Source organism: Rhamphochromis longiceps, linkage group LG7 (genome assembly GCF_057381845.1).
Source record: "Rhamphochromis longiceps isolate RC_006_pf linkage group LG7, R_longiceps_female_GT1.1, whole genome shotgun sequence".
Lineage (NCBI taxonomy): Eukaryota > Metazoa > Chordata > Actinopteri > Cichliformes > Cichlidae > Rhamphochromis > Rhamphochromis longiceps.
The window spans coordinates 17,063,836-17,091,835 of record NC_140563.1 but is presented as its reverse complement, the minus strand read 5'-3'; the positions used below and the strand labels follow the sequence as shown (position 1 = coordinate 17,091,835).

Here is a 28,000-nt window from a genome sequence, read left to right as displayed (position 1 = left end):
AACGTGTCCCTCCTCCGGGCAGTATGGCTGCCGTCCTGTAGCCTGTTCTCAGATGTGTGCCGCTATCTCATGCGAGACTAAAGACCTGGAAACATGTCGGCCTTGATTTTGCTGAAAAGCTCGCTGAGCAGACTGCCGCAGAGCGTCGCTCGGCAGGTTGTCGGCTGCAGTTATCACACCGAGAGAGGTGTTTACGGGTACCGACCCAAGAGCACCGAGCGGGACCAGAAGTGGCAGAGCGAGCGGGTGGCTGCACTAAATCAAGGTCAGTATGGAGTTAAATTGCAGTACGGTCCCCTTAAGTTACCGTCGTTTAACATAGAGGCTCCGCAAAGACAGTTGCATTAACGCTTGTTTGTGGGGTTATTTTATTCCGCGGTATTTTTATACGAGTTTGAATGATATTCTGTTTAGGTGGCCTATCGTTGACTCTGGAAGCTGTTGTAGCTGTTAACTGCTGTGCAGTGAACGCGTCATTTATTTAATGTGAGCTCGCTGTCACGCGTTGTTCTCTTCTCTTGTGTTCAGATCATGCTCTAGCTAGACTGGTGGAGGCATACAGAGCTCACGGACACAAGGCTGCTAAAATTAACCCTTTGCTACCCCAAAAGCCTGTTGTTGACAGTGTCCCGGAGATTAGCATGCTGACTGGCACCATGAGTGGACAACTCAACACCTCAGGTAAAGGAATCCTGCAGAAAGCATGCACCTGAAGTTAGCATACTCACACTTGTTTACCTTTTTTAAACTATGAGGGGGGAAAAATAACACCCACAATGTCATTTCACTCTGAGTTTTTAAGTGTTAATCACGTCCAACTCTCTACTTTTTGCTGTTTAAAAAGTGTTAAACTTATATGGCGTTTGCCTTTCATTATGAAATCCTGCCCATCCCAGTATTTGCTGCACTCCAGTTTTGATGTTTAACTGAGGACTCTGTGTTCAACACAACTTGTACTTACTTGTTAGCATGTGCCATTCTTGCGCAACACCTGGTTGATCATCAGTTGTCTCTGAAAGTGAGGAGTCCAAAAATGGCTGTAGGGGAGAAAACAAAACGACACACACCATTTTATCCATGACTTAATGCTAAAGCATGAACTCTTTAAGGTTCATGCACATAAAGTTGTTTTTATGTTTTGTTATGCAAAATTTGAGTGGTTGCATCTGTTACTGCACCATTATTACGCCTAATTATGAGGTTAAAAATTAAAAGTTCTCTACAGGCTTATGTAAAGAAGCAAAATTTGATCCATTGAACACAAAACGTTTTTTGTTTTGTTTTTTTAACTTTGACATGGTGTGCTGTCCAGTCACAACGAGCCATCAGAAGACGTCTACACGGCGCTCATAAAAGGACGTGGTCAGCACTAATACTTGGGCAAGGCAGGATGGCTCTTTATTCCAGGCTGTTTACACCTGAGCTGGTCATCTTGCTGTGATGTCACTGGCCTGTTAAATATTTTCATTAACAAGCAGCTGTACCCAGGGTTTTAATAGTTTTGCAATTTTCATTAGTTTTTATTTTTTATTTAGTTTTGACTTCAGATTTTCAATTTTATATCAGTTTTAATTAGTTTTTACCAATTGTTTGCTAGTTTAGTTTTTTATTTTTTTGAAAATCCTTAGTTTCAGTTTAGTTTTGATTAGTTTCAGTTATAGTTTTAGTTGTGTTTGCAATAATTAAGTGTAAGAAAATCCCAGTTTCATCATATCAGTCATTCTCTTCTGCTTATCCTTGGGTATGTTGCTATTCCAGCTACCATACCCTGCACAGGTCGCCTGTCTGTCGCAGGGCTAACGCAGGGCTAACCCACATTCCCACCTATGGGTTCTTTAAATAAATAAATGAAGGCAGATGAACAACCACTGATACCAGGCAACTATAAAATGTATTTCTTGGCCCCAATGAGACTATTAACTCTCGCAGCACTGGGTGTTCGTAATTTTGGTTCAAGTGAATTGATAAACTTTTTGAAGGCAATTTACTCAAACAGTTATGTAGATACCCCAGTCCTGTTGTCTCGGGATGCATCACGCTGCCTTGCCTGGGGTTAGCTTCTGTTTTCTGGGGATGAGGGTTGAGTGTGCTCCCTTACCTTCTCAAGGTAAGCTAGGTTAGCCTTCTTGTGTGAGCTTTTCAAGTGCACTTTAAGGTTTGTGGTATTTTTTCCCTTTAGAAATGTCCCTCATAATTTGTCTCTTTCCACTACAAGACACTTGCTTTATTCAAAACACAGTCATATTCAAAGTAATCCCAAATAGAGATTGACAGACCACGTGACTTTCGCGCATTGCATGCCGGTAACTCGTGGCAAAACAATCCAAGTACCTGCATCAAATGCAAGCATTTGCAGCACCGCAAAACGTTCATTCTTCGGTTCCAATAAATTCTTGCTTTTTCTTTGCCCCCCAAAAAGGTATGTACAAAACGAAGGAGAACAATGCCGGTCCGTACAAAGACAGACTTAATGAAAAGTCAAAGAAAAGATACGAGGAAAAAAATCAAACCAGTGAAAGGGTTAGACCCTTACGAGCACACAGAGGGACAAAATACGTTAGCGTGCTGCCCAACTTTCACCACGCTCATATTTATAATTATACGGTTCTTGGAGTGAGTGCATACACTCATGAAGTTTAGTAACTTCAGGTCACTGCAACAAGCCCAGGTACAGTTTACCGACGGATGGGTGCAGGACTTTGAAATGCACCGTGTAGAAAGTAAAGACCATCGTACATATCATAAGTTTACCAGTCTCACAAATCGTCTTCATAAATACACATTCGTTAACCGTTTATTAATAGGACCTTTGAGCTCAATGGTAATTAATTAGTAGTAGAAATAATTTCTGGTACGCATCACAGAAATGTAGCAGTGACAATAATATTGTATGCTGTAATCGTACTGGGCAATTAGTGATACAAAACAACTGTTTTATCCTGTGAATAAAAGTATATGTTTTTGTCACTGTACCATAATAACAGAAGCGAAATGCAATATTGTGTCAGGACAATTCACTATTTATGCACAATAAATAAAGGAGCATAGCGCGACAATTTCTGTTCAGCGCCAGACTTGCTTGTAACCTATATCACCAATTATGTTAAGAAAAATGACGCATTAACTACAACAGCAGACTGACCTTTGTGGAAATGCTTGGAGCAGACTAACCTGTGAGCTGGATTGTTCTGGGACGTTATATTTGGTCTTTGAATGGCTGCAATCCAGTCGCCTCTTTGTTACTTCGGAAACATGGCTCGAACAATTTCTCTTCAACGACGTAATCCGATAACAACTGATCTCTTTACTCGTCGGCTTCCCGTGGCTGTCATGCGACCGGCTATTGCAGTTAATACAGTTTTTCTCAAATGCTAAAACACATGTCACAAACGTTACCACCAGGTCCCCCAATGTCCAAACACAACACCCTTCTCTAAAGCTACATAAACACAACCACACCTTCCCACTGCAAAACTCAAACTCCCACACCAAGAGAGCAGCTCGAAGCTGTCAAAACTGTAAACACTATACACAGCATTACACACTACAGCAAAACAATTGAAAACACAATGCTCAATTTGTGAGAAGGTTCTTTGGTTCATAACTGCCAATGCATATTTTTATAAACTGTACAGTAACGGATCGTCATAGAACCCTGCAGAGGATTAGGCATTTAGATTTGTGAGTTTCACATGAAGACTATAAATCTATAAAAACATCCTGCATGTACGTACACTACTGTAACACAACTCAATGCAAAAACAGAATCTATCGCACACAACAGTACTCTCGGAAACATGATCAGGGTGTGAAGTCTTTTTTATTGTCTACACGGTCTTTTTACAGTATTACACACAGTCACTGTGCGGCATCATGTCGCCGAGCTGCATTGGGCCACATCACCTCATCCACATCACAGGCTATATTGTCCCTTGCTAGGCACCGCGGGAAAAACGCCCTGGAATGGCGAATCCATCCCTGGAAGGCCTCCACTGGGATGTCAGCACAGGCCAGCTCCATTGCCCGTACGAGGTTCTCTCTTGTGTATGGCTGTCTGTCATACACCTTCCATCTCCATGATGAGAAGAACTCCTCTATAGGGTTCAGGAAAGGGGAGTAGGGTGGCAGACAGACGTTTAAAAAGTGGTCACTGTTGGTGGTGAACCACTCTCTGATTTGGTGTGTTTTGTGGAAGCGGGCGTTGTCCCAAATGATCACATACATGTGATGTGCTAGCCTAGGATGGTGTTGTTGACGGTCCAGGAGAATGTCTTTTAGCTCCTCTAGGAAGGTGAGGAGACGTTGGGTGTTGTAAGACCCAAGGACAGCATGCCGGTGGACAAGCCCCTCTGTACCCATAGCTGCACAAAGAGTAATATTACCCCCCCGTTGGCCAGGAACCTCAGTGATGGCTCTTTGGCCAATGATGTTACGGCCTCTTCGCCTTCGTTTCTGGAGGTTGAAGCCAGCCTCATCCAGGAAGAGGTACTCATGGGGTCTGGCCATCGCGTCCAACTGCATTATCCTCTGTGAACATGGAAAAGCGTACAGGTGTTCAGAACGGTCAATCAGGTAGCACAGTATTGTCCAGAAGTAATGTAGGCCACTAAGCAACACAGTATGTCCACTAACTGTACTGTGGACATGGATGTATACGTACTTGCACATACTCGTAACGTTGTTCTATGTGTCGCGCAGAGTTGCGCTCAAAGGGAACCCTGTAGACCTGTTTCATCCTCATCTGTTGGCGCCTGAGAACTCGGTCTATTGTGGACACGCTGACAGCATCAATGTTCTCAAAGTTTACATTATCTGCAATGACTTTGTCTCTGATCTCTCGGAGTCTAATGCAGTTGTTCTCACGGACCATATCTGCAATGAGGGTTTCTTGTGCCGCTGTGAATATGGCAACCCTCCCACCTCTATGTGGCATTCTTTCAGCTCTAAAGAAAGAAACATGTGTTGTCAATTGACTGATTTATATGTAAAACTACATGTAAAGTAACAGACCACTTTCACAGGCCTGTAAAACTGTAGTGTGACAAAGAAAGCAATAGCGTACTACACCTGTTGTGTTGTCTAAATGCCTTGATAATGGTGGCCACGGTGAACCTACTCAGGTTTGGATGTACTCTTCGTCCCGCTTCAGCCATGCCATGGACAATGACATGATCAATTACTGTTGCTCGCATATCATCTGTTATGATGGTGCGAGGTTGTCTTCTTCTCCCACCTGGACCTTCTCCTCTCTCTTGTTGGCCTCCTTCTCTTCCTCCTCTACTCCGAACTCCTCTTCTTCTTAGGCCTTCACCTCTTCCTCCTCTGATCTCAACCCCTCTTCCTCTTTGGCCTGCAGCTCTTCTCCTTCCGCACGCTCGAATGCCTTCATCCATTGTGATTGTTTGGCATCTTCACCAAACTATGCTTTTATAGGTGGGGTCACATCATTAGCAACAGGTGTCTTCAATTTTGAGTCGTTGTGTGTAGTGACTGACGCCAGGTGTGTTCCCTGTGTTCAAAGATTGGTGACTGTGGCAAGCATTTTGCATCACATGGGCTTTCATTTGAGAATATGAGCAGAGTTGTTTTGCAACATGTGTTTTAGCAAGGAAAAATGTGTTTAGATTTATGAGTACAGAGGGTTGTGTTTTGTGAATTGTGTCTTCATGTGACATGTGTTTATGGTACTGGAATATGGTGGCTACATTTAGTAAATGTGTTTAGACTACTGGTCATTTGGGTTACAGGATTGGCTTTTGTGTTTTAACATTTGAGAAAAACTGTAATACAACAGCTTCTTGCCATTTTTTGTGTTTCTTTTTATCGCTGTATAACTGATTTCAATTGAAAGCCTGCGTGCGCTAGTACCTCTTGCCACGAGTTCCCAGAATTCTTTGCGGTTTTACCCCTGAGCGACGTCACATTTTCAATCTCTATTGGACTCTGGCGCTTTCTCCCGACTTTTCCTGACATGATTCTGCGCGTGGATGGAGCAGCAACACAGACGACTCGACTAACGTACTGGCCACCTGCTGGCATAATGAGACAGCAAGCAAAAAATCTGGAAACTAAACTTCATTTTCACCCTTGACTATTGTATGACACGCACACATCAATGAAAACTAAACACATTTTTGCTATAAATTCAGTTAATTTTTAGTTTTGTGAACACTCATTACAGTTTTAGTTAGTTTTCCTTTTTTTGTTTTTATTTTTATTTCCGTTAACGAAAATGTTTTTTCACTTCTAGTTTTTGTTATTTCGTTAGTTTTCGTTAACGATAAAAACCTTGGCTGTACCTGTTAAAGCGGCGTGTGAGTGTATATAACCGTTAAAAAATCAAATCCCTAAAGGAAACCGTTACAGCAGACATAGTTCCACTTTTACTTACACATTCAGCTTCCTTAACTGTCTTGTGTTGCTTACTTGAAGGACCGTCCTCTTCATCCAGGATAACCATATTATTAGAGCCACATGCTGAAAGGTCTAGATCTGAACTGGTTACAACAACAAGCGCTGGACTGGACAGACCCCATCTGATCACAGGCTTACAGGGAGGGAACGTGACCATGTGACCCACTGCACTCAATCATCACCCATGTTCTTATGTGCTAGTGATGCGTGTCAATGGATCAGACTAGTCGCAGTAATTCACGGTAACAGCAGCTTGTCGTTACCTCGTTAAGTCTTAGGATTCGATTTGTAAACAGGTGCATTCTGTTTTATTTACATTTTATGCAACATTTGAGAATTTCGATTCTTGGTTTAAAAGTGTAAAGTCAGAGTAAAATGATTGCAGGTTAAAGTCCTGAAAAAAAACCCTGTAAAATTTTAAAGTATGCAAGTTTTATTATTAAAATGTAGTTTGTTCTCATTAGAGCAGGGTGATATGACCAAAAATATTTATCACAATATACATTTGAAAATTTGCGATAACGATATAACTGACGATATAATTGACACTAGACAAAATGCTTTACAACTCCACAACTTTATTAGTGCAAAAAACCCCATCAATGTATTTTCACTTAAACAAGCAGCTGTTTTTATGTGCATTAAAGTTATATAAAAATGTAACAGTGCAAATTCCTTGCTGACAGTTTAACCAAACGGCATTTCCAGTGGAAATTGGCCGACATGTCCTCAGCATAACCATGTATAATATCCACAAAACTTAAAAAGAGGTTATTACCTATTGTGTGTGTATATTATGTTGAAGCACAGTACGTATCACTCCGCGAGGCCCACGATAGACCTAATGCTCCTACAATCCATCAAGCGGTGCGGCTTCGTAGTTTAGCAAAGTCGTACTAAAACATTGGACAGATTTTCGAGCGCCGTGTACGACATAAAATCGTTTGGAGGTCAGTAAACACAACCAGAATTCATACATAAGGCACACGGGATTATAAGGGGCACTGTCGATTTTCAGAAAAATCAAAGGATTGATTTTAAGTGTTTCCAAACAACACGGTAATAACGACGGCCTGCTAGCATGCTGTACCAAAAATAGTGCTTTGTTGTGTATCTGACGGACGAAAGCTAAACCAGTGCCACACCACTGAAGTTGCAGCATTTTTACAAACCAATTCTGGTTCATCTGTGTCATTCAAGAATCCACTTTCGCTCTCCTCATTCTGCGTCGCCATCATGTGCGTATGTAAATATAGGCACTGCGCATGCGCGTTTTACCGATATTCTATCGCGATATTTCATTTTCCTATCGTTGCCCAAAATTACACCAGTGAACGGTATGATATAGCCCAGCCCTAGTTCTCATTGCTTTCTAGCATGTTATCTAGCTTCATATCATTTGTGAAATATACAGTGTTTATTCATCTGTGAATACAGAACACTAAAAAAATACATATTAGGGCTGTTTTTGTTCTGTGACCCTCCCCCACCCTTACAATTCACAGGTAGGTGTTGCTTGCTTTACTCGTTACATGTGATTCTGCAGGTTTGCGGCACTTTGGGAAAGCGCAGGCTTCTGTGGAAGAGGTTCAGGCCTACCTGGAAGAAGCCTACTGTGGCCACCTGTCAGTGGAGCCCGGCCAGCTGAGCAGTCTGGATGAGAGGGAGTGGTTCGCTGACCGCTTCGAGGAGCTTAAGAGAGAGAATTTCTCTCCAGAGGAGAGAAGGCAGCTGGCCAAGATCATGCTAGAGTCGCAGGCAGGTTTCAGAAGAGTAATAAAAAAGAATTGTAGCACGTGATCTCAATGACATCCACTTCATAATATTCCTCTTTCGACCTGCAGGAATTCGACCACTTTCTGGCCACCAAGTTTGCTACTGTGAAGCGTTATGGAGGAGAGGGAGCAGAGAGCATGATGGGGTTTTTCTTTGAGCTCTTCCACCGGTCTGCCCACAGTGGAGTCACTGACATTGTGATCGGCATGCCTCACCGAGGCCGACTCAACCTCCTGACAGGCCTGCTCAAGTTCCCACCTGAGGTTTGGATATTTAATCTGACCCGTATACTGCATTTTAGTCACGGTATTCAAGATTATCTTTTATTTTCTTTAACATCACTGAACAGCTTTTGTTCGCCACGACAAACAAAAGCGAGACGGTCTCGGATAACGCTGTGCTTCCCTCATTTTTCTCTCCAGCTTATGTTCCGCAAGATGCGCGGCCTCAGCGAGTTCCCCGACACCTCGCTGGCCATCGGTGACGTCCTCTCCCACCTCACCTCTTCGGTGGAGTTAGATTTCAGAGCCAAACACCCCCTTCATGTCACCATGCTGCCCAACCCATCTCACCTTGAGGCCATCAACCCCGTGGCTCAGGGCAAAACCAGAGCCAGGCAGCAGCTCCGGAAAGAAGGGGACTACTCGCCCGAAGACGACGCCCAACCTGGGGACCAAGTCATCTGTCTGCAGGTATCACAGCTGCACGCACGCGTGAGGACATATTTTAGAACTTGCTAGAAAAAGTGATGAGTCTGTTAGTGTGGAATTTCATAAACGAACACAAATAGCTCTATTGGAACAAATAAAAAAGTGTTTTACTTCTGTGTGCTGAAAAAGATTCCCTCTCCCTTCCAAAATGCTTAAGAAATCACTGTATGCTTTAATGAATTAATGAAGAACAATTATTACCGTATTTCCCGGACTACAGAGCGCACCTGAATATTAGCCGCACAAGCTAAAATCAGGGGAAAATCCTGTTTTGTACATACATTAGCCGCACCTGACTAAAAGCCGCAGGTTTCAATGTTGACTTATCATATGTAAGAGAATATGCACAAAGCGAATTGTCAGGAAAGAGACGGCTGTTTGGTGACATCACTTTTATTAATATTTTGAAAAACAAGTTATGAGTACATATTTGCATAACTTTTTAGGGTACATGTACAAGTACCGGTAATTACAAGTACAAAACATGTACTGTGCTTCATAAATGAGTAACAAATGTAGTACATAATAACCTACAGCACACCAGAAAAATAGATTCAGACTACCTTTTAGGCTCAGGTGCAGTGACACGGCTTTATCAAGAAGAAAAGTCAGTCATTCACCACCATCTTTCTCTTCTTCCTGCGCACTAAAACCACCAAAGTCCTCTCCTCCAGTGTCGGAAACGAACAGGTTCAGGATGGCTTCGTCATCCACTCTCCGCTTCTCTCTTTCATTGTCACTTTCAAAACCAAATAAATCCTCGTTGTCAGTGTCAGAGTCGAACACCCTCAGAAGGGCCGTGGCGGTGTCCTCCTCTCCATCATGCAGCAGTCCAGCCCTTCGAAATCCGTTGGTGATCGTGGATGTTTTCACACTTTTCCACGCTGTCAGAATCCAATGGTGGAGTTGGGCATAACTTGCTTTTCGCAAGTTTATCACCGCTCATCATCCACACCTCCCGCTGAACGCGTAGTGCTACTTTGAAGTTTGTTTTTCGCGCTACTTCGTACGGCACTACGTTGCCTGGCGGATGGACATGTGACCAACATACCACTCTTGAACCTCGATCCTTCCGCCAGGCAACGTAGTGCCGTACAACAGCGGAACAAACAAAACAAATCCGCTCATGGACAATCCATAGAAAAGCCGCACCTGACTAAAAGCCGCAGGGTTCAAAGCTTGTGCAAAAAGTAGCGGCTTATAGCCCGACAATTACGGTACTTTTAATTTGACAATTTTACATTTATTCGCTCTACCTCATGTTAATATTGTGACTTACAGACATCACAACTTTAACTTGTGCTTATTATATAATGTTATACTAACTAACCAACCAGGAAGCTCATTCTCTTCCTCTTCAAAACATTTTCTTTGAAGGTAAAGTGCTTTTTGGGGTCACCTTGAAAGAAAGACAGATGTGAAATGTAAAAGGGAGGTCAGAGGTCAAATGGGACATGATATTTGGTTGCTATAACTATAATGCAATATTTAGAATCCCCATATCCCCTTTCCATAAATGCCTATATGTTGTCAACACAAACACTGGTGGTAAGAATAATAGTTTTAAATAGCTCTGTATAGCATTGCTATCAATTTGACCTTCAGATCATTATGTTGACCTTGAAGGAGAGGTCAGAGGTCAAATATGACATATTTTAAAACTTTATAATTGTACTTTCTGCATGTTGACTACACACACCACACCAAAGAATCATAGCTAATCAGGTCAGTATAAAAAAAGCAGGATTTGTTAGATGATGTTCGTTTGTACGATGAGATAACTTCTTCTTTCTTCCTTCTTCACAGATTCACGGCGACGGCTCGTTCACTGGTCAAGGCATCGTTCCTGAAACTCTGACCCTTTCAAATCTTCCTCACTACAGAGTGGGTGGGAGCATCCACCTCATCGTGAATAACCAAGTGGGCTACACCACCCCGTCGGAAAGAGGACGATCGTCTTTGTACTGCAGTGATGTTGGTCAGTGAAAGCTTCTCATCAGTATTCCCGTGTACAGAGAGAATACGTTATTAGCAAGTCATTTATTTGAAAGCGCTTTGTGTGTATAAAAAAAGACTTTGAGAATAGGCGGACATGAGATAAAAAGCGTGTGAGGAGAGTTGCAGATTAACTAAATATAAACTTTTAAAATGTCACAGCTTCAAAGTTTTTGGAGCTCATTCTAAAGTATTTAAACCCAGTGTTTCCAAGACCAGTGTCAATTAGAGGTACAGCGTAGGGCTGGGCGATATATCGAGTTTTTTAAAAATATCGATATATTTTCATACGAGATATAAGATGTGACAATATCGTTTATATCGATATAGTCTATGTTACGTTATAATTATACTTGTGGAGCAGCAGGTTTGCCTCTCTTTCGTCCACTTTTGTCTCTACGCAACGTTACTCGGCCTCGCCTCTCCTTCACTGAACACAACTCCCCCTCCCCCATAGCTTCACCTGCAGGCAATGACAAGATGAAAGCGGAAAATCTCCGTTAGCGAGTTACCGCGGATCGCCCCGTGCGTGGGGCTGGACGGCGTCAACGTGTTAGCGAGCTAACCGCGCTAACGACATGCAGCCAGGAGGGGCTGCACGGCCTAAAATCCTTTCATTTTCTCAAAAATCGACAGTGCGCCTTATGTATGAATTCTGGTTGTGCTTACTGACCGCGAACTGATTTTATGTGGTACACAGCACTCGGCAATCTGTCAAAAAATTTTTAATATGACTTTGCTAAGCTACGGAGCTGCACCGCTTGATGGATTGTCGGAGGATTACGGCTACCGAAGAGGAGCCTCGCAGAGTGATACGTACTGTGTGTGTATAAGGACCACAAATGGCACCTGTTCAGAGACGTGGTGCAGCTGTGAAATCTGTCTCTTTGTTATTATGCTCAGCGTCTATTAGTTTACATTTTGACTGCACAATTGTGAGCTTTTTGTTATGCACAAAAACAACATTGTTTTCTTTTATTTATGGACCATGATTATTTAATAAATGCTGATAATTTATTTTTGAGTAATATCTACGCTGTATGTAAATAAAAGTGCCCGTGTGACATCTGGGACACAGTGTGACTAAGAACTCTCTTTTTGTTCTTAACTTATGGCTTTAAAAAAAAAATCGAGATATATATCTTATATCGCCATCCAGCTAAAAAATATCGAGATATGAATTTTGGGTCATATCGCCCAGCCCTAGTACAGCGAATGTCAAAATGTCCTGTGACCTGACATTGTGTCTACTGTGTTTCAACTTAATCAAATAGCAGGCTTTAGTCAGGCAATCTTTCCAGTAAAGCCTTTTTTCTCCTGACGTTTTCATATAAGATGAATGGTGAGAAGGAAAAAGAATCAGTGGGGTGCTGCTTTAGCTCAGTGGGCGAGTGGGTGACCACATGGCCACAGAATTCAGCAGCCCGTATTTGAGAGTGACCTGTGGCCTTTTGCTGCCCTCTGCTCTCTTTGCAACTACCTGCCTGTCTTCACTGCTCCGCTATCCAATAAAGGCAAAAATGCCCAAAAAGTAATGTTTAAAAAAACACTTCACATTACACGATGCTTCATTTGTTTCTATGCAAAAATCCAAAGTAATGGGGCTAAAAATGAGTGTAGCATGCAGCCTGAGGCCTAAGTCAAACAGTTTCATGAGGGTTTCGAATATGGATTATTTTCATGTATGCGTCTAATATGATACACACGGTGAAATAGGATATCTGAGAGGTCTTTTAAATTAGCCAGGGTTAGTGCAGTTTTACTTTGTAAAGTGGTACCTTCATCATGTGTGTAATGGGCGATTTCTTCTACAGGTAAGATGGTGAACTCTGCCGTGATCCATGTAAACGGAGATGATGCCGAGGAGGTGCTGCGAGCCGCTCGCCTGGCTGTCGACTACCAGCGGCACTTCAGGAAAGATGTCATCCTGGACCTGATCTGTTACCGTCAGTGGGGCCACAATGAGCTGGACGAGCCTTTTTTCACCAATCCGGCAATGTACAAGATCATCCGGTTAGTTAAAGCTATCGCTTTTACTTTGATTTGATTTGATAGTTTGATTTGAATTATTCTTGTAGGTGCACTGATGCATTTACATGATGGGTCTACTCGTGTAGCAATGGCTGATGTTTAATGGTGTATTTGGGTAATTGTGGAATTTTTATTTCTGTGTGAAAGGCAAGCATAACTTGAATTGTAGTGTTTCAACTATTAAACCACTACAGTGCTTTGAAACTATAAAAACTCACAACAACAGTCATTTTAGTATGTTGCTTTGGATGTTAAAGACCCTGCAACATTAAAGAGAGAACTGCAACAATTAGCCGAGCCTCTAAAAGCAAGCAATTGGCGACCGTGGCGAGAAAGAACTCTCTTAATAGGAAGCGACCTCCAGCATGACCAGGGAGTGGGAAGCAATACACTGTGACTGGTTAGGAGGATGAGGGGGAAGAGAAGATGGATGAAGAACAACAAAGAGGAGAAATCATTAACTGCCAGAGAGAGATTAAAGTGAATGCAAGAGTGTTGTTTAATCACATGGGGAGTGAAAAAAAGGTGCTAGGTTTGTTTTGTTTTTTTAAAGATGCAGTTCTTGGGTCAGTTCTTTTATGCATTTTGTTTTAATTTTGCCTCTGTACACCACCTCAATACATTTTAAATCGGTCGATATGTGATTTAATTCAAGGGGTTTAACAGTTTAGGAATTGCATTATAATAGACAAGTCCCAATTTTGAGAAGCTCACAGTTAATTGGACAAATAAACATCATATTGAACTACTGGGATTAAAATCCTTGGGCATGAGGTGATGTGTTTCCGTCACTGAGATGCTCAGCCAGGCCTTCACTGCAGCTGCCTTCAGTTGCTGTTGTTTGTGGGTCTCTGCCTTCAGTTTTGTCTTCAGTAACTGGAAAACATGCGGTTTGTGCTGAGATCAGGTGACCGACTTGGCTTTTTAAGCATATCCCATTTCTTTGTCTTGAGAAGCTCTTGCTTTCTTTTGCAGTATTCTTTGTGTTATTATCTATTTGCACTGTGGAGTTCTGTCTCATCAGTTTTGCAGCATGTGGTTAAAGCAGACAGTACAGCTGTGTACAATACATAATTCATCCTGCTACTTAATACACAGAAACGGTCCTGTTCTCTGGCGATCATACATCCCCATACCATTACATCATCTCTGTATCTGTCCCTCCTCCTTCATAATTTCCTCTTCCCATCACTTAAAGGTCCAAAAAAAGTTTTTTTTTTCCCATCAGTGCGATCTTCTTTTAGATGTTTTCTGGCAAAGTCTAATCAGGCCTTGTTGTGTTTGTAACGAGTGTTTTTTCACCTTGTTGTAAACCCTCTGTAATTACATTCATCAAGGCTAGACCTTGACAATTATACGCCTACCTCCGTGTGAGTGTTCTTGACTCGGCTCTGTGCTGCAGAGGGCTGCTTCTTAACCAAGGAAAGAATTATGTCTCCATCCACTTTAGTTGTCTTCAGAGCTTTTAGTGTTTCTGAGCTGGCCAGCATAGCCATTCTTGTTAAGAACAAACCAGGATTTTGATTTGATCACTCCAAAGGTTTTTGCGATCTCTCTCATTGGTTTATTTGAATTTTTCAGCCCGTAATGATAATAATAATTCACTTACATCAGCATCTCCTTGAACCTCCTTTATGGGCTCAAAATGTGGTCATAAATATTTTGTACTTGTAAAAAAGATTTGTATGTGTAAAAAAGATTTGTGTGTGCGTAAAAAAGATTTGTATGTGTAAAAAGAATTTGCGTGTGCGTAAAAAAGATTTGTATGTGTAAAAAAGATTTGTGTGTGTAAAAAGAATTTGCGTGTGCGTAAAAAAGATTTGTGTGTGGACTTAGAAAAAAAAACCCTGCAAGTTACAAGTATGGATTTTTGACCCTATTTTTCTTCCCTTCATCTGATTGGTCAATGTCATGTCAATCACAAATGTAACAATCCAATCAGAGAACAGATGGGTTTGGCTGTCGAGGGGCGCTTTTTTTGAACTGCAGGTCTTTGACGGGAATAAATGCCCTTTTACATGCCAACCCAGCGTTTTCCTTCATCACCACGAAGGAAAACAGTCTGTGGTTGTCCGAGTTTGGTGATTTTTATGTCACAGGTCTACGTGTTTAATACAGGGACTTCCACAGCCTTTTCAACAGCGCTGCGGACCGCGGGGTGGGGGCGGGCAGTGTTTTGGAAATGACAGTCTTCATTACAAAGCTTTCTTCGTTATGAATTAGCATACATGTTTTTATTGAACATTTGAAGAACTAGCAAAAAAAACAAACTCTTGTAGAGGACATAAAGTCAGAGATAGAAAAGACAAGGAGCAGGTGCATCTAGTACAGGTAGAGCAGCTGCAAAAACCCACAGAGCCCAGCAGCCAGCGTAACAAATTCTGGATCCTTTGCTTTTAGTTAGCAGTTAGCATTAGCAGCGTATCCTGCATCCGATGTGAAAGGACTTTTATGCTGCGCACTGTGACTCACAGTAATGGTCCTGGGTCAGCCCTGACTTTGTGTTAAACTAATCCTAAAGTAATAATGTTATTTCTAACCACTGATATACCACAACTTTATCCTTTCAACAGCTACTGAAAGTTAGGGGACCTAGCTGCTATCGGATATTTATATAGCGATCCTCCAGCTTCAAACGGTATCACCCTTCAAGGACCTTCGTGGTGATGAAGGAAAACGCTGGGTTGGCATGTAAAAGGGCATTTATTCCCGTCAAAGACCTGCAGTTCAAAAAAAGCGCCCCTCGACAGCCAAACCCATCTGTTCTCTGATTGGATTGTTACATTTGTGATTGACATGACATTGACCAATCAGATGAAGGGAAGAAAAATAGGGTCAAAAATCCATACTTGTAACTTGCAGGGGTTTTTTTTCTAAGTCCACACACAAATCTTTTTTACGCACACACAAATCTTTTTTACACATACAAATCTTTTTTACGCACACGCAAATTCTTTTTACACACGCAAATTCTTTTTACACACACAAATCTTTTTTACACACACAAATCTTTTTTACACATACAAATCTTTTTTACGCACACACAAATCTTTTTTACGCACACACAAATCTTTTTTACACATACAAATCTTTTTTACGCACACGCAAATTCTTTTTACACACACAAATCCTTTTTACACATACAAATCTTTTTTACACACACAAATCTTTTTTACACATACAAATCTTTTTTACGCACACACAAATCTTTTTTACGCACACACAAATCTTTTTTACGCACACACAAATCTTTTTTACACATACAAATCTTTTTTACGCACACACAAATCTTTTTTACACATACAAATCTTTTTTACGCACACGCAAATTCTTTTTACACACACAAATCTTTTTTACACACACAAATCTTTTTTACACATACAAATCTTTTTTACGCACACACAAATCTTTTTTACGCACACACAAATCTTTTTTACACATACAAATCTTTTTTACACACACAAATCTTTTTTACACATACAAATCTTTTTTACGCACACACAAATCTTTTTTACACATACAAATCTTTTTTACGCACACGCAAATTCTTTTTACACACACAAATCTTTTTTACACATACAAATCTTTTTTACACACACAAATCTTTTTTACACACACAAATCTTTTTTACGCACACACAAATCTTTTTTACGCACACACAAATCTTTTTTACGCACACACAAATCTTTTTTACACATACAAATCTTTTTTACGCACACACAAATCTTTTTTACACATGCAAATCTTTTTTACGCACACACAAATCTTTTTTACGCACACACAAATCTTTTTTACGCACACACAAATCTTTTTTACGCACACACAAATCTTTTTTACGCACACACAAATTCTTTTTACACATACAAATCTTTTTTACGCACACACAAATCTTTTTTACGCACACACAAATCTTTTTTACAAGTACAAAATATTTATGACCACATTTTGAGCCCATACTCCTTTAACATCATAATAAGTCAAGTGAAAAATTTACAAATGCAATTTGTATACTTTGAATCACTTTCAGATTTTTATTTATTTACTTTGTTATGAACTAATAAACAAGCCTAACCTGGACAAATAAACATCTTAGTCAACTGCCCAGTTCGTTTTGAGCATCTGAAGGTGGCTGTAATACCCAAACAGTTAATGCAATGCTTTTGTCGAACCCCTTGAATTAAAGCTCGAGTCTGCACCCGGTCCCATCTCGGGCGTCTGATTTAAAAGAATACAGGGTAATAATCAGATCATCTCCTGTTTGCTCCTTCCAGGTCTCGAAAGAGCATCCCAGACGCCTACTCAGACCAGCTGATTTCAGAGGGTCTGATGACAGAAGTTGAGCGTGACGAGATCAAAACCAAATACTACAGCATGCTCAACGACAAGCTGTCCAACATGACCCTGTACAGCCCTCCACCCACCAACCTGCAGGGCCGCTGGGGGGATCTTGTTGAACCCCAGGCTAGAGTCACCACCTGGGACACTGGTGTCCCCATTCCTCTGCTGCAGTTTGTGGGAGTGAAATCTGTGGATATCCCTGAGCAAATCCAGCTGCACAGCCACCTCGGAAAAACCCACGTACAGGTACCGGGATCTTTTGCTTCTAATCCTTCTGCCGCGTTGCCTTGTCCAAACATCACAGCAGTTAAATTATTTTGCTTTTGTAAACTCAGGCCCGGCTGCAGAAACTGGAAGAGGGAACCAAACTAGACTGGTCGACAGCAGAGGCCCTCGCTTTCGGCTCTCTCCTCTGCCAAGGTTTGTCACGTTTTGTCTGGTGTTTTTAGCAGTGAGTAAAAATGACTCATTTCCAGTTTGGGAATTCCTGGGGTTTCCTTTAAACTCGAGCTATTGTCACTGCAGGTTTTAATATCCGTATCAGTGGACAGGACGTTGGAAGAGGTACATTCAGTCAGCGGCATGCCATGGTTGTGTGCCAGGACACTAACGACATGTACATCCCTCTGAATCACATCAGCCCCGAGCAGACAGGTTTCCTGGAGGTAATGCCCTCGCAAAGCAGATAAAACCATCAGTGTCAACATGAAAAACACAACAAATTGTGGTGTCTTGTGTTTAGGTGTGTAACAGCCCGCTGTCTGAAGAGGCCGTGCTCGGATTTGAATACGGCATGAGCATCGCGCAGCCGAAGCTTCTGCCCATCTGGGAGGCTCAGTTTGGAGATTTCTTTAACGGAGCGCAGATTGTCTTTGACACCTTCATCTCGGGAGGTGAGCTTCTCACCCCTCTGCCGCATTTTCTAATAAACTTGGTCAAAAAAAAAGAAAAAAAGAAAGATTATTTCATCAGAGGTGAAACTGTCGTGTTTCCAGGTGAAGCCAAGTGGCTGCTGCAGTGTGGGATGGTGATCCTGCTGCCTCATGGATACGATGGCGCTGGACCTGAACACTCCTCCTGCCGTATGGAGCGCTTCCTCCAGGTCAGTGAGTCAGGACTGTGTCGGTATTTCTAATCTGCAATCGTGTCATATCAGTGTCAATCACTTAATTTCACTATTGTTTATTTAACCTGCTACTTAATATTACAGAAAGACATGACAGTCTTAAAGCTACTTAAGCTCAGATTTGATGGACTAGCCATATGAGGGCCCAGGTGAAGCCTTTTATTCAGGCTGAATGTCTGTGCTCTTCATTACATTATTCCAACCACTCTTTCATTTGTCTACACACAGAACACGTTTTTCCTGACAATTCCTATCAGGAATAACACCGATGTGCAACCAATTCCTTATGCACTGCACCAACAAAATTAAAGAAACACTTGATCCTAACAGTAAAAACAAAGTCAGCATAAACTATCGTGAATCCATTTTGCCTGTAGCCATCACTCCGGAGGGATGAAGAGAGGACAGTGTTATCACTTCAGTTTGCACCAAAGCAGCTGAAATGGATTCAGAATGGTTTATGATTCATAACAGCACAGTGATATCCCTGAAGCTTAACAGACTTTGTGTTATACTGTGATAAACAAGTGCTCTGTCAGTGTATCATACTAGTGCAGAGCCTGTTCACAGAGATTATGAAACCATTTTGTTAAAGCTACAGTTTAAACATCCCTTAAATGTGTCGTATACGGGCAAGCAAGATGATTTGAAACGAGGGCAATAATAATATCGTGTGTGTGTGTGTGTGTGTGTGTGTGTGTGTGTGTGTGTGTGTGTGTGTGTGTGTGTGTGTAATGAGCAGATTGTGGGTTACAGTTTTTTTGTGACTACCAAAATGGTAGAAGTGCTTCAGTGTAGTTGTTCAGGTATCTTTGTGTAATAACTATTTGTTTTCAGCACTGTACTTACCCCACCAAGTTTGAAATGAATCAAACGAACAGCTGCAGAGAAAAGCAAAGTTAGTCGGATATAGGGCAAAGATTTCACCACATAGTATTCTCTAACCATTACACAACTTTTGCAGTAATAAAAAAATCTTAAACTCTGCTAAAGTCAAAGACATGGGAGAAAGACATCCCACTTCTCTCTTTTGGTTCTGAAACAGTCACGACATGACTATCATTTCAGATCCTGCAGATTCATCAGTTGCTTGACAACACATTAAAAAAATACCTGAATAGTTTCCATGGAGGTTTAATCTTTTACCTCTGCCAGGAAACAGATTATCTTTTCACTCATGCCTTTGTAGAGTTGAACTGTAATAACAAATGCAGTGTCACGCAGAGAGCTTTATACGTGAATAATACCATAATTTAAATAGACACAATGGTAACCACGTAATGAGAATTAAAGGTTCTATAAGTGAGATTTTAAACATTAATATAGCCCGTAGGATCTAAATGAAAAGCTTGTTGTGTGAAGTTACAGATGGTTTCTTCGGTGCAGAGGAAGGCTGTGTAGTCAGGAGCACATTATGTACAGATTTGATCAATGGCAAATCATCACCGATAATGTTTCTTAATGGGCTGCAAGCAATCAGCAGACAAATTGCATCGGATTGAGGCTGCTTCTAAAATCATTTCCTCGATAATAGGCGCAATTTATTGAACACCAAATTGAAATTTTGCATACTTAACACTTACTTTGTGTCATCTTTGGTAGGTGAGGTATAAAAAAAAAATCATTCATATTCATGTTACAGCTTTACAAGAGTGGAAGCTACTCAAGCTAATGTTTAGTTACACATTACCTGAAATATAAATGAATGCTAACTTTTCCTCTTTTTGTCTCGCAGATGTGCGACAGTAAGGAGGAGGGTGTGGACGGCGATACTGTGAACATGTCAGTGGTCAACCCCACCACCTCCGCTCAGTACTTCCATCTGCTTCGGAGGCAGATGGTTCGAAACTTCCGCAAACCTCTCGTTGTTGTGGGACCCAAGACTCTGCTGAGATTTTCCGTGAGTACTTTAGGCCGCGCTCAGCCGGGCTTAAATGCCTCGAAAACAGCGGTCGCTAGGGAAAAATGCGAAAATTTCTGTGACTGTTTTTGCGGGTGGTATTTGAAGGTTGCTGGCCGTTGCAGTGAAATCGACTATTAAAGCTCCAATCACACCAAGATGCAAAATGAAGTTGGTCACAAACAGGTATATGGTGCTGCACCAAAAAACACCCAAAACCAAAACTCTGCGTGCACTTTTCAAAGTAAAAGCTGGACCTTTTGAATGGTGTTGGCTGCAGCAGAGTTTCACTACTGCTCGGCGAGTACTTGCTAAGTCTTCGCAGTCTTCCATGAAACTACCAGTCTGCTAGCAACCAAAGCAATCGCAAGGAGGGTTTTTGTGCAGCACCCTCTTTGCAATCAATTTTACCTAGCAACAGCCAGCAGCCTCCAGTAACCACTTGCCAACCAGTTCAGGAATATAATTTTTTTTTTCCCTAGCGACCAGTGGTTGCCAGGAAGTCACCAATCGGTCTCTAGGACAGATTTGACACATCCAGCTCCTCAGAGATGCTTCCATCTCGATGCTTGAAGGACATATTCTGTTTTCCCAGGGGGCCGTGTCCAGTCTGACTGAGATGGCACCAGGAACGTCTTTTAGGCCAGTGCTGGGTGATACTTCTGTGTCAGCAGAAAGGTAGAGAAGACGTTATATTAAATCTGCAGTGTGGGTGTGTGATTGTTTCTGTGTGTTTAAATGAAACTGCAGGAGCTCAGATTTTTGAAAGAACCATAAAAACACATATGTAAGTAGCCCAAACCCTGAGCCCAATCCAGTGTTTTTTCTTTCCACACAGTGTCCAGAAGGTGGTGCTGTGCTCTGGGAAGCACTACTATGCTCTGCTGAAACAGAGGGAGACATCAGCAGCCAACCAGAACACAGCGCTCATCCGCGTGGAGGAGCTGTGTCCGTTCCCTCTGGATGCCCTGCAGCAGGAGCTCAAAAAATACCCCAAAGCCAAAGGTAGCGTGACCGCTCACTAATCTCTGTTTTCCCACCTACATGCCTACACCGGCTACACACCGGCTTTATAGATGAAGGTGCACTAGTAGTTTGCTTTGAGTCGTAGTTGAAGTTTAATCAGATCAGTTTATGAGTTTTGTTTCGTTTTTCAGAGTAGATTTGTTTGTTTCATTTTAGTTTGTGTTGTTTAAAAATGTTTTGTTTTATTAGTTTTAGTGTTAGGGTGGTGCGGGTGGTGTTTGTCCTTTCAGAGCAGTACAATAATACATTTAAACATTACAAACACTTAAGTTCTCAAATCTAAATATCTTTTTTTCCACTTAATTACAACGGTACTTTATTAATGAGTCAGAATAAGAATCACAAGTTTTCTGTCGTGAAATCTTTTTCCAGTCTCTGCTTGAAATCCATTTCTCTGTAAATTATTTTAAATCAATCTTTTAGAAAATCCAAACGTGTTCTGTGAGTAGATATTGGTTGTAGTTGATTGGTTTCAGTCAGATTATTTGTAGAAAAAAAACTCAGAATAAGTTCAATTTACTACATTTGCAATCCAGAGGTTTCAGTATACACAAAAATGGTGTATGAACGGTTTTTTTCATCAGTGCCACCATGTGGCTGACCGATGTTCTGAGCTGCTGCTGCTGCAGCCTCGCATGTCCATCAGAGAAAGTCTCTCATCTGATTGAGCTTGGTGGAAATCTCATGGAACAGAGATGAGTAATCGTGCCAGGCCTGTGGTGGCTGCTTGAGTGGGACGGTGCCGGTTCCCACACCGCCAGAATAGTGCAGGCCTTTCTGGATCAGGAGAGTACTCAGACACTTCCTTGGCCTTTTCCTTTAGTCCTGACGTGTTTCTTGCTGAACATGCCTGGGTGGATGCGTTCATCAGAGGCAGCTACAACCAGTGACCATTGCATAGCCAGCTGTCAGCTGCACTCATTCAGGAATGGAGAGTAATTCCGATCCAGACAGGTGACGGCTTGCATCACATCCAGGAGAGGTCATACCTCATATGAAGTGTCTTCTGTATAAGTTATAAACGTTAGTGTTGGGGTTAACCTTTAAGGGTTGGTCTATAAAATCTATTTAACAAACTACTGGGGTTTTTTTTTGTTTGTTTGTTTGTTTTTTAAAATTATTATTACATTTAACAGACCACCTGTCATAAAATCAAGAAAACGGATACAATTTAGCAATCTGTCAAAAACTTTAGAAGGATGACTTTTTGCCAGACAGAAGAGGGTTACAAAAGCGCGCTGCTGAAGTCTGAGTCAGAGTAATTTAAATGTGATCCAGCTGAAAGCAGAAACGACATTCGACCGTTTAGTTGAAATGCCAGATCATCAAGTATCTGACAAACTCTTACCTACTGCACAGCTGTTGTCTCACAGGTTTCTCTCACTTTATCCTTTACTGTCCCTGTGAGCGTCATTCAAGGCATGATGGACATGCTTTCCATACACGAGAAAATTTCCTTGCCAACATTGTCTTTTTTTGCTTATTCACACCATCCTTACTTGTTTAGTTTCACAAGAATGCATTTATGTAAACAGCAGTACAAATACTACGTGTGTGTTCAACTGGCAAAGTTTAGCTGAGGACTCAGAGTAGATCAAAATCTTGAATTGCTTTTCTGAGCAATGTTGTTATTACCCTGTGCTCACAGCCTTTGAACCTTCAAAGCGGTGAGTGATTTGCATACTTTTTTTAGGTTCCTCTTTTTACTTTTTAGGCACAGACAGCTTTTGTTTTAAAGCTAAATGCAGCTTGTGAGGATAAGAAGACTTCAAACATGGGGCTGAAAATATCTTCACATTTTGGGGTATAAATCATAGGTTCTGGTCTTACAAAGATCCTGATTATTATTTAACAGTAATACAGCAAAGGACAGTCAGAAATATTTGTTCTGTTTTTTTAAAAGAAAAATTGATGATTCAGATAATGGTCTTCAGATGGTAACTGAGGTATATGACGAGGAGCTTTTTGACCAAACTGCTCAAATTATGACACATGGCACGTTATGTCTGTGTGCCGTGCCCTTAAACTAACTATACCCTTCTTCTACAAGAATTGTGAGTATTAGATTAGATTAGATAGAACTTTATTAATCCCTCGGGTGGGTTCCTCTGGGAAATTCGATTTCCAAAAAAGCACAGCACCGACAGAAGTTACAGAGTTACAGAATATTTTATATATATATATATATATATATATATATACACACACACACACACACACACATATATAAATACAGAGACAATATAAATAAAATATATGAAGGGGATAAATAGAATAAATAGGAATAAAAAATAAAAATACAAGTGAATTGCACATTTCAAGTATTGAGGTCTATTGCACTGTTGACTATTTACAAAAAGTATTGCACAAGGTATTGTACAGTGAGGTGAAGAGGCACTACAGCTTAGTTGTTCCCCCCTCCTTTGTCCTCCTGTTTCCCCTCCCTCTCCCCTCCAGAGAGGAGTTAAACTATAAGTAGTAGCCAAGAGCTGATAGCTGACAATCAAATGCATCGTGCCCATAAAAGCAGGAGTTTTGTGAGTTTGCTGGTTCAGGTGTGTGTTAAAACAACGGCAAGGAAGAATGACATCAGCAGTGACCTTAAAGAAAGAATTGCTGCTGCCCATCAATCCAGGAAGGGTTAAAGACCATTTCCAAACAATTTGAAGCCTATCATTCTACATCTAATGTTTTTCACTATTATTATTTACAAGTGAGCGACATTCAAGACGGTAACCGGTCTTTCTAGGGGTGGACATCCCAACAAATTTACCCTGAGGTCAGACTGTGCAATGCTCAAAGAAACTGCAAAAAACCAAGAGCTACATGTCAGATTCTGCAGGCCTCAACATTTAACATTTAACATACTAAACTTCATAACAGTAGAAAAAAAGATTTAAGAAATATGGCTTATTTGGTGTGTGACCAGGAGAAAGTGTCTTCTCTCGAAAAACCAGAAACAAAAAAAACATGGCACGTTTGCAAAGCTGCGTCTGAGCAAACCACCAGACTTTAGCGACAGTGTCCTTTAGACAGATGAGACAGATAAGGAAATGTGTGACCTTAATGCACAGCATCGCAATTAGATATGAGCACACACATGTCATACCAAGTGTCGAGCACGGTGGTGAAGGAGTGATGATTTGGTTTTGTTTTGCAGCCACAGCAGCTGGGTAGTTTAAGGTCATCGAGTCAACCGTGAACTTCTCTGTATACCAAAGTATCCTAGAGTCAAATGTGAGGCCGTTTGTGTGACGGCTAAAGTTTGACTGAAATTGGGTCGAGCAACAAGACAACGATCCCAAGCAGAGCAACAGATCTACAACAAAAAAGACTGGAAAAGAAAAGAAATCAAATTATTACTACCACTCAGCCAAAGTTATATTTAAATAATTTCAAGACCCGATAAAGACCACGTGACATTTCATTCAATCCTGTTAGAAATGAAAGATGGCACATTTTCTTTAGCGAATGACTACATGTTTATTTATTTATTTATTTTTTTACATGTATGTTTGTGGGGTTTTTTTTAATTAAAACGGAGAGACATAATTTAGATTGGCAGTTGTTCTGAATGGTCATTTTTGTGTGTGTGGATGAGAAACAAAGCTCAGGTTTCACTTCAGTTTGCTGTACTATCGTTCTCACCAAATACTCTATAGCAAACTGGTTTCACACTGAGCTGAAATTTCACTGAACTGCAAGAGAGGAACTTCAACCAAAGTGCTAACCTACATAAATCCTGTATCACTGTAGGTTATAATCACATTTTTAAAATCCTCTTGCAGAGTTCATTTGGAGCCAGGAGGAGCCTCAGAACATGGGGCCCTGGTCTTTTGTAGCTCCCAGGTTTGAGAAGCAGCTGGCCTGCAAGGTGAGCACAGTTTGAAACAATTCTGTCTACACTGTGAACCTCAGTGAATTATATTACTCGAATTGACTTCCTCCTCTGTCCTTGTCAGCTCCGGTTAGTGAGCCGGCCCGCTCTGCCCGCCCCTGCTGTCGGCATCGGGACCCTTCATCATCAGCAGCAAGAGGCCATCCTCACTGCTACTTTCTCCTAAGACTTAAACAAGGCTGCAAACCAAAACATATCAAGTTTGCAGGCATCGGTACAACACTACATGCTGCATCTGCTGCACTACAGATACGCGGGACCCTTACGTGGCGTGGATGGGCTGTTTTTAAACAAATTGTTCAGTAATGAAGCTCAAATCAGAGAAATGTGTGAAAGAGGATAGTGTTAATGATTTTATTTGTTCTCTTGTAGTTCTTAAGTGTTTGTTTTTAATGAAAAGCCTACTTCTGTTCCCTCCTGTCATTCAGCATGCCTGTATTTAAGGATGGAGGCACGAAGCCTTACAGACGGCATTTACAAGGTGACTGTGATGGACGCCTGTCAGGGGGAAATCTACAGATTCCATGTTTCAGGAATCGGAACTGCTTATTTGTCTCGTGGACACAGGCTGCATGAGTTACTGTTTACATCATAAAGTAGTGGGAGTGTATTTGTGCATTAACCTTGAAACATGTAAGAATGTGAGTGCTAAACTAGCATTACACTTGAAGATTTGAAAGTCTGTCGTGATCACCAGGAGGAAGTTACCATTGAAACTGTTGAATGTTTATCAGACCAGTTTCATTTCTTATCTTACAAATATGAACTAAAGTTAATTGTTTTAACCATTTTACCAAACTGAAGCTTCAAATCAGAATATTGGCATTAAAGAGTATATTTTAAAATAAATCTGTTTTCATGTAAGTGTGTCTATTTCTTTTTGACCAATAACGTGCTTCGTTCTATAAGAGTAGTCGCTCCTGAAGTTTGTAGCATGAAGCAGGATTCGTGCTTATTCCACTAACTTCCAGTTTAACTCTGGATTTTATTTTTTTATTTTTAAAAGGGCAGCTTCACTTGTTACTGGGCTGTGCAGCAGACATAACCTGCTCCAGATTACTGCAGGTTAGATTAGTCTTAGATTAGAGATCAACAGGTATGAAATCACCACCTACTGACCAATCAGTTTTCTGGGAAATGGTGTCACCATATGGACTGAACTGAATCTTCTTTAGTGCTTTTCTACTCTACTCAAAGTGCTTTATACAACTTGCCTCATTCACCCATTCATACAAGCACTTTGTTCTATGCTTAGGTGCTTTCTGTCTAACATTCACACTCTGGTGGATGCACTGGTGAGCAGCTAGGGGTAAATATCTTGCCCAAGGATACTTTAGCGTGTCAATGACCTGCTCTACCTCCTGAGCTACAGCCACACATTTGTGGAAGATACCTCGGATCTCTGTGAGCAGGTAGAAGGAGGGTCTACAGCAGGGGTGGGTAGCTCCAGGCCTCGAGGGCCGGTGTCCTGCAGGTTTTAGATCTCACCCTGGGTCAATGTAAGGAAGAGGACTCCCTTACTGCATTTATTTATATTGTATTGTCTGTATAGCACTTTAGAGCACACCTTTCACTTTATTAAAAGCACCTTATCAAGCACTTTATGAGCATTGCACTTTAAGCATGGATTTGCACACAAGAAGTTTAAATATTTATTGACTATTTATTGGGAATTTTAAAATCAGTTGGTGGCCTTGTTTCAGATCCTGCACAGCTGCTCCTCATCAAGGAATGTGGTGGTTGTCTGTCAGGAGAGAAGAATGGTGATTGAGATTGTGATTAAGGTTTACCAATAAGGAAAACTAATGCAAATGTGTGTGTGAAATCTAGGGATAAAAGTGGTGCAAATAAGTGTTTGTAAGTTAATGATTACTCACCTTTCTTGCCTGTGTCCTCTTCAAGGTGTTTGGGCAAATGTTTCCCCGGGGGTCCAGACACCATTTAAAGGTTCCGGGAGAGACCATTGGTAAAGAGAGTGTGGTGAATCTTTTTGTGCTTGGGTTTCTGGGTTTTTATAATATTGGGTTTGGTGTAACATTAAAGTGTGAAGTATTTATTAATATGTAAATGTGAAAATGTATTTATTTATTTATTCTTATTGATATATTGTATACTGTGGTGGAAGGTTGGGATTTAAGAATTTACCTGAGAGTGGAATAATGGTTAAGTTTGTGACAGCTGAACATATTTAAGGCTGCCAGTTGTCATTAGAGGGATATTTTTTGTGCTGTGAAGAAGCTCGACAAGTTAATTGTTTTAAGGAGAGCCATATAGCAAATAAATACTTTGTTCCACTACACTTGCCTTGGTCTGTCTCACTGTGTTTCCAGCCGCTAAGGGCTGCCCTGTTACAGTCAACACACCTGAATCACATGATGAATTCTTTACCAGGCCTCTGGAGAACCTCAGGACATGTTGAGGAGGTCATTTAGCCATTTGAATCAGCTGTGTTGGATCAAGGAAACATCTAAAACCTGCAGGACACCGACCCTCGAGGCCTGGTGTTGCCCACCCCTGGTCTACAGGGTTTTTTTCCCCCTCACCATCTGTGAGAAATACAGATTCTTTAACCTCCTAGGACCTGGCATCCACATATGTGGACATCACATTTTGGGTTATTTAGACCAAAATACTAAATCTTGCTCTACAGGGGCCTAATATCCACTTACGAGGACACTCTACTGCTACTGTTCTATTGAAATTTGTATCGAAAATGAATATCCTCATATATGGCTCTGATTTTTCTTAGAAACAAAATTTAGGTTAAAAAAAATCAGGTATTTTTT

At 41.1% G+C, this 28,000-nt stretch overlaps 1 protein-coding gene and 1 pseudogene across 1 annotated transcript; one reads left to right on the top strand and one right to left on the bottom strand.

Moving 5' to 3' along the window:
- dhtkd1 (dehydrogenase E1 and transketolase domain containing 1) lies at nt 1-26,078 on the top strand. Its single transcript, XM_085412590.1, has 17 exons — nt 1-265; nt 529-681; nt 7,961-8,172; nt 8,259-8,453; nt 8,613-8,882; nt 10,707-10,878; nt 12,710-12,908; nt 17,198-17,510; nt 17,600-17,684; nt 17,790-17,929; nt 18,007-18,157; nt 18,260-18,366; nt 20,126-20,290; nt 20,886-20,968; nt 21,129-21,295; nt 25,105-25,190; nt 25,279-26,078. Exons 1-17 carry the CDS (start codon nt 94-96, stop codon nt 25,378-25,380), a joined length of 2,772 nt encoding a protein of 923 aa, XP_085268716.1. The 5' UTR covers nt 1-93; the 3' UTR covers nt 25,381-26,078.
- On the bottom strand, nt 3,531-4,974 carry LOC146665115 (uncharacterized; annotated as a pseudogene).
- Nucleotides 26,079-28,000: the final 1,922 nt, after the last annotated feature.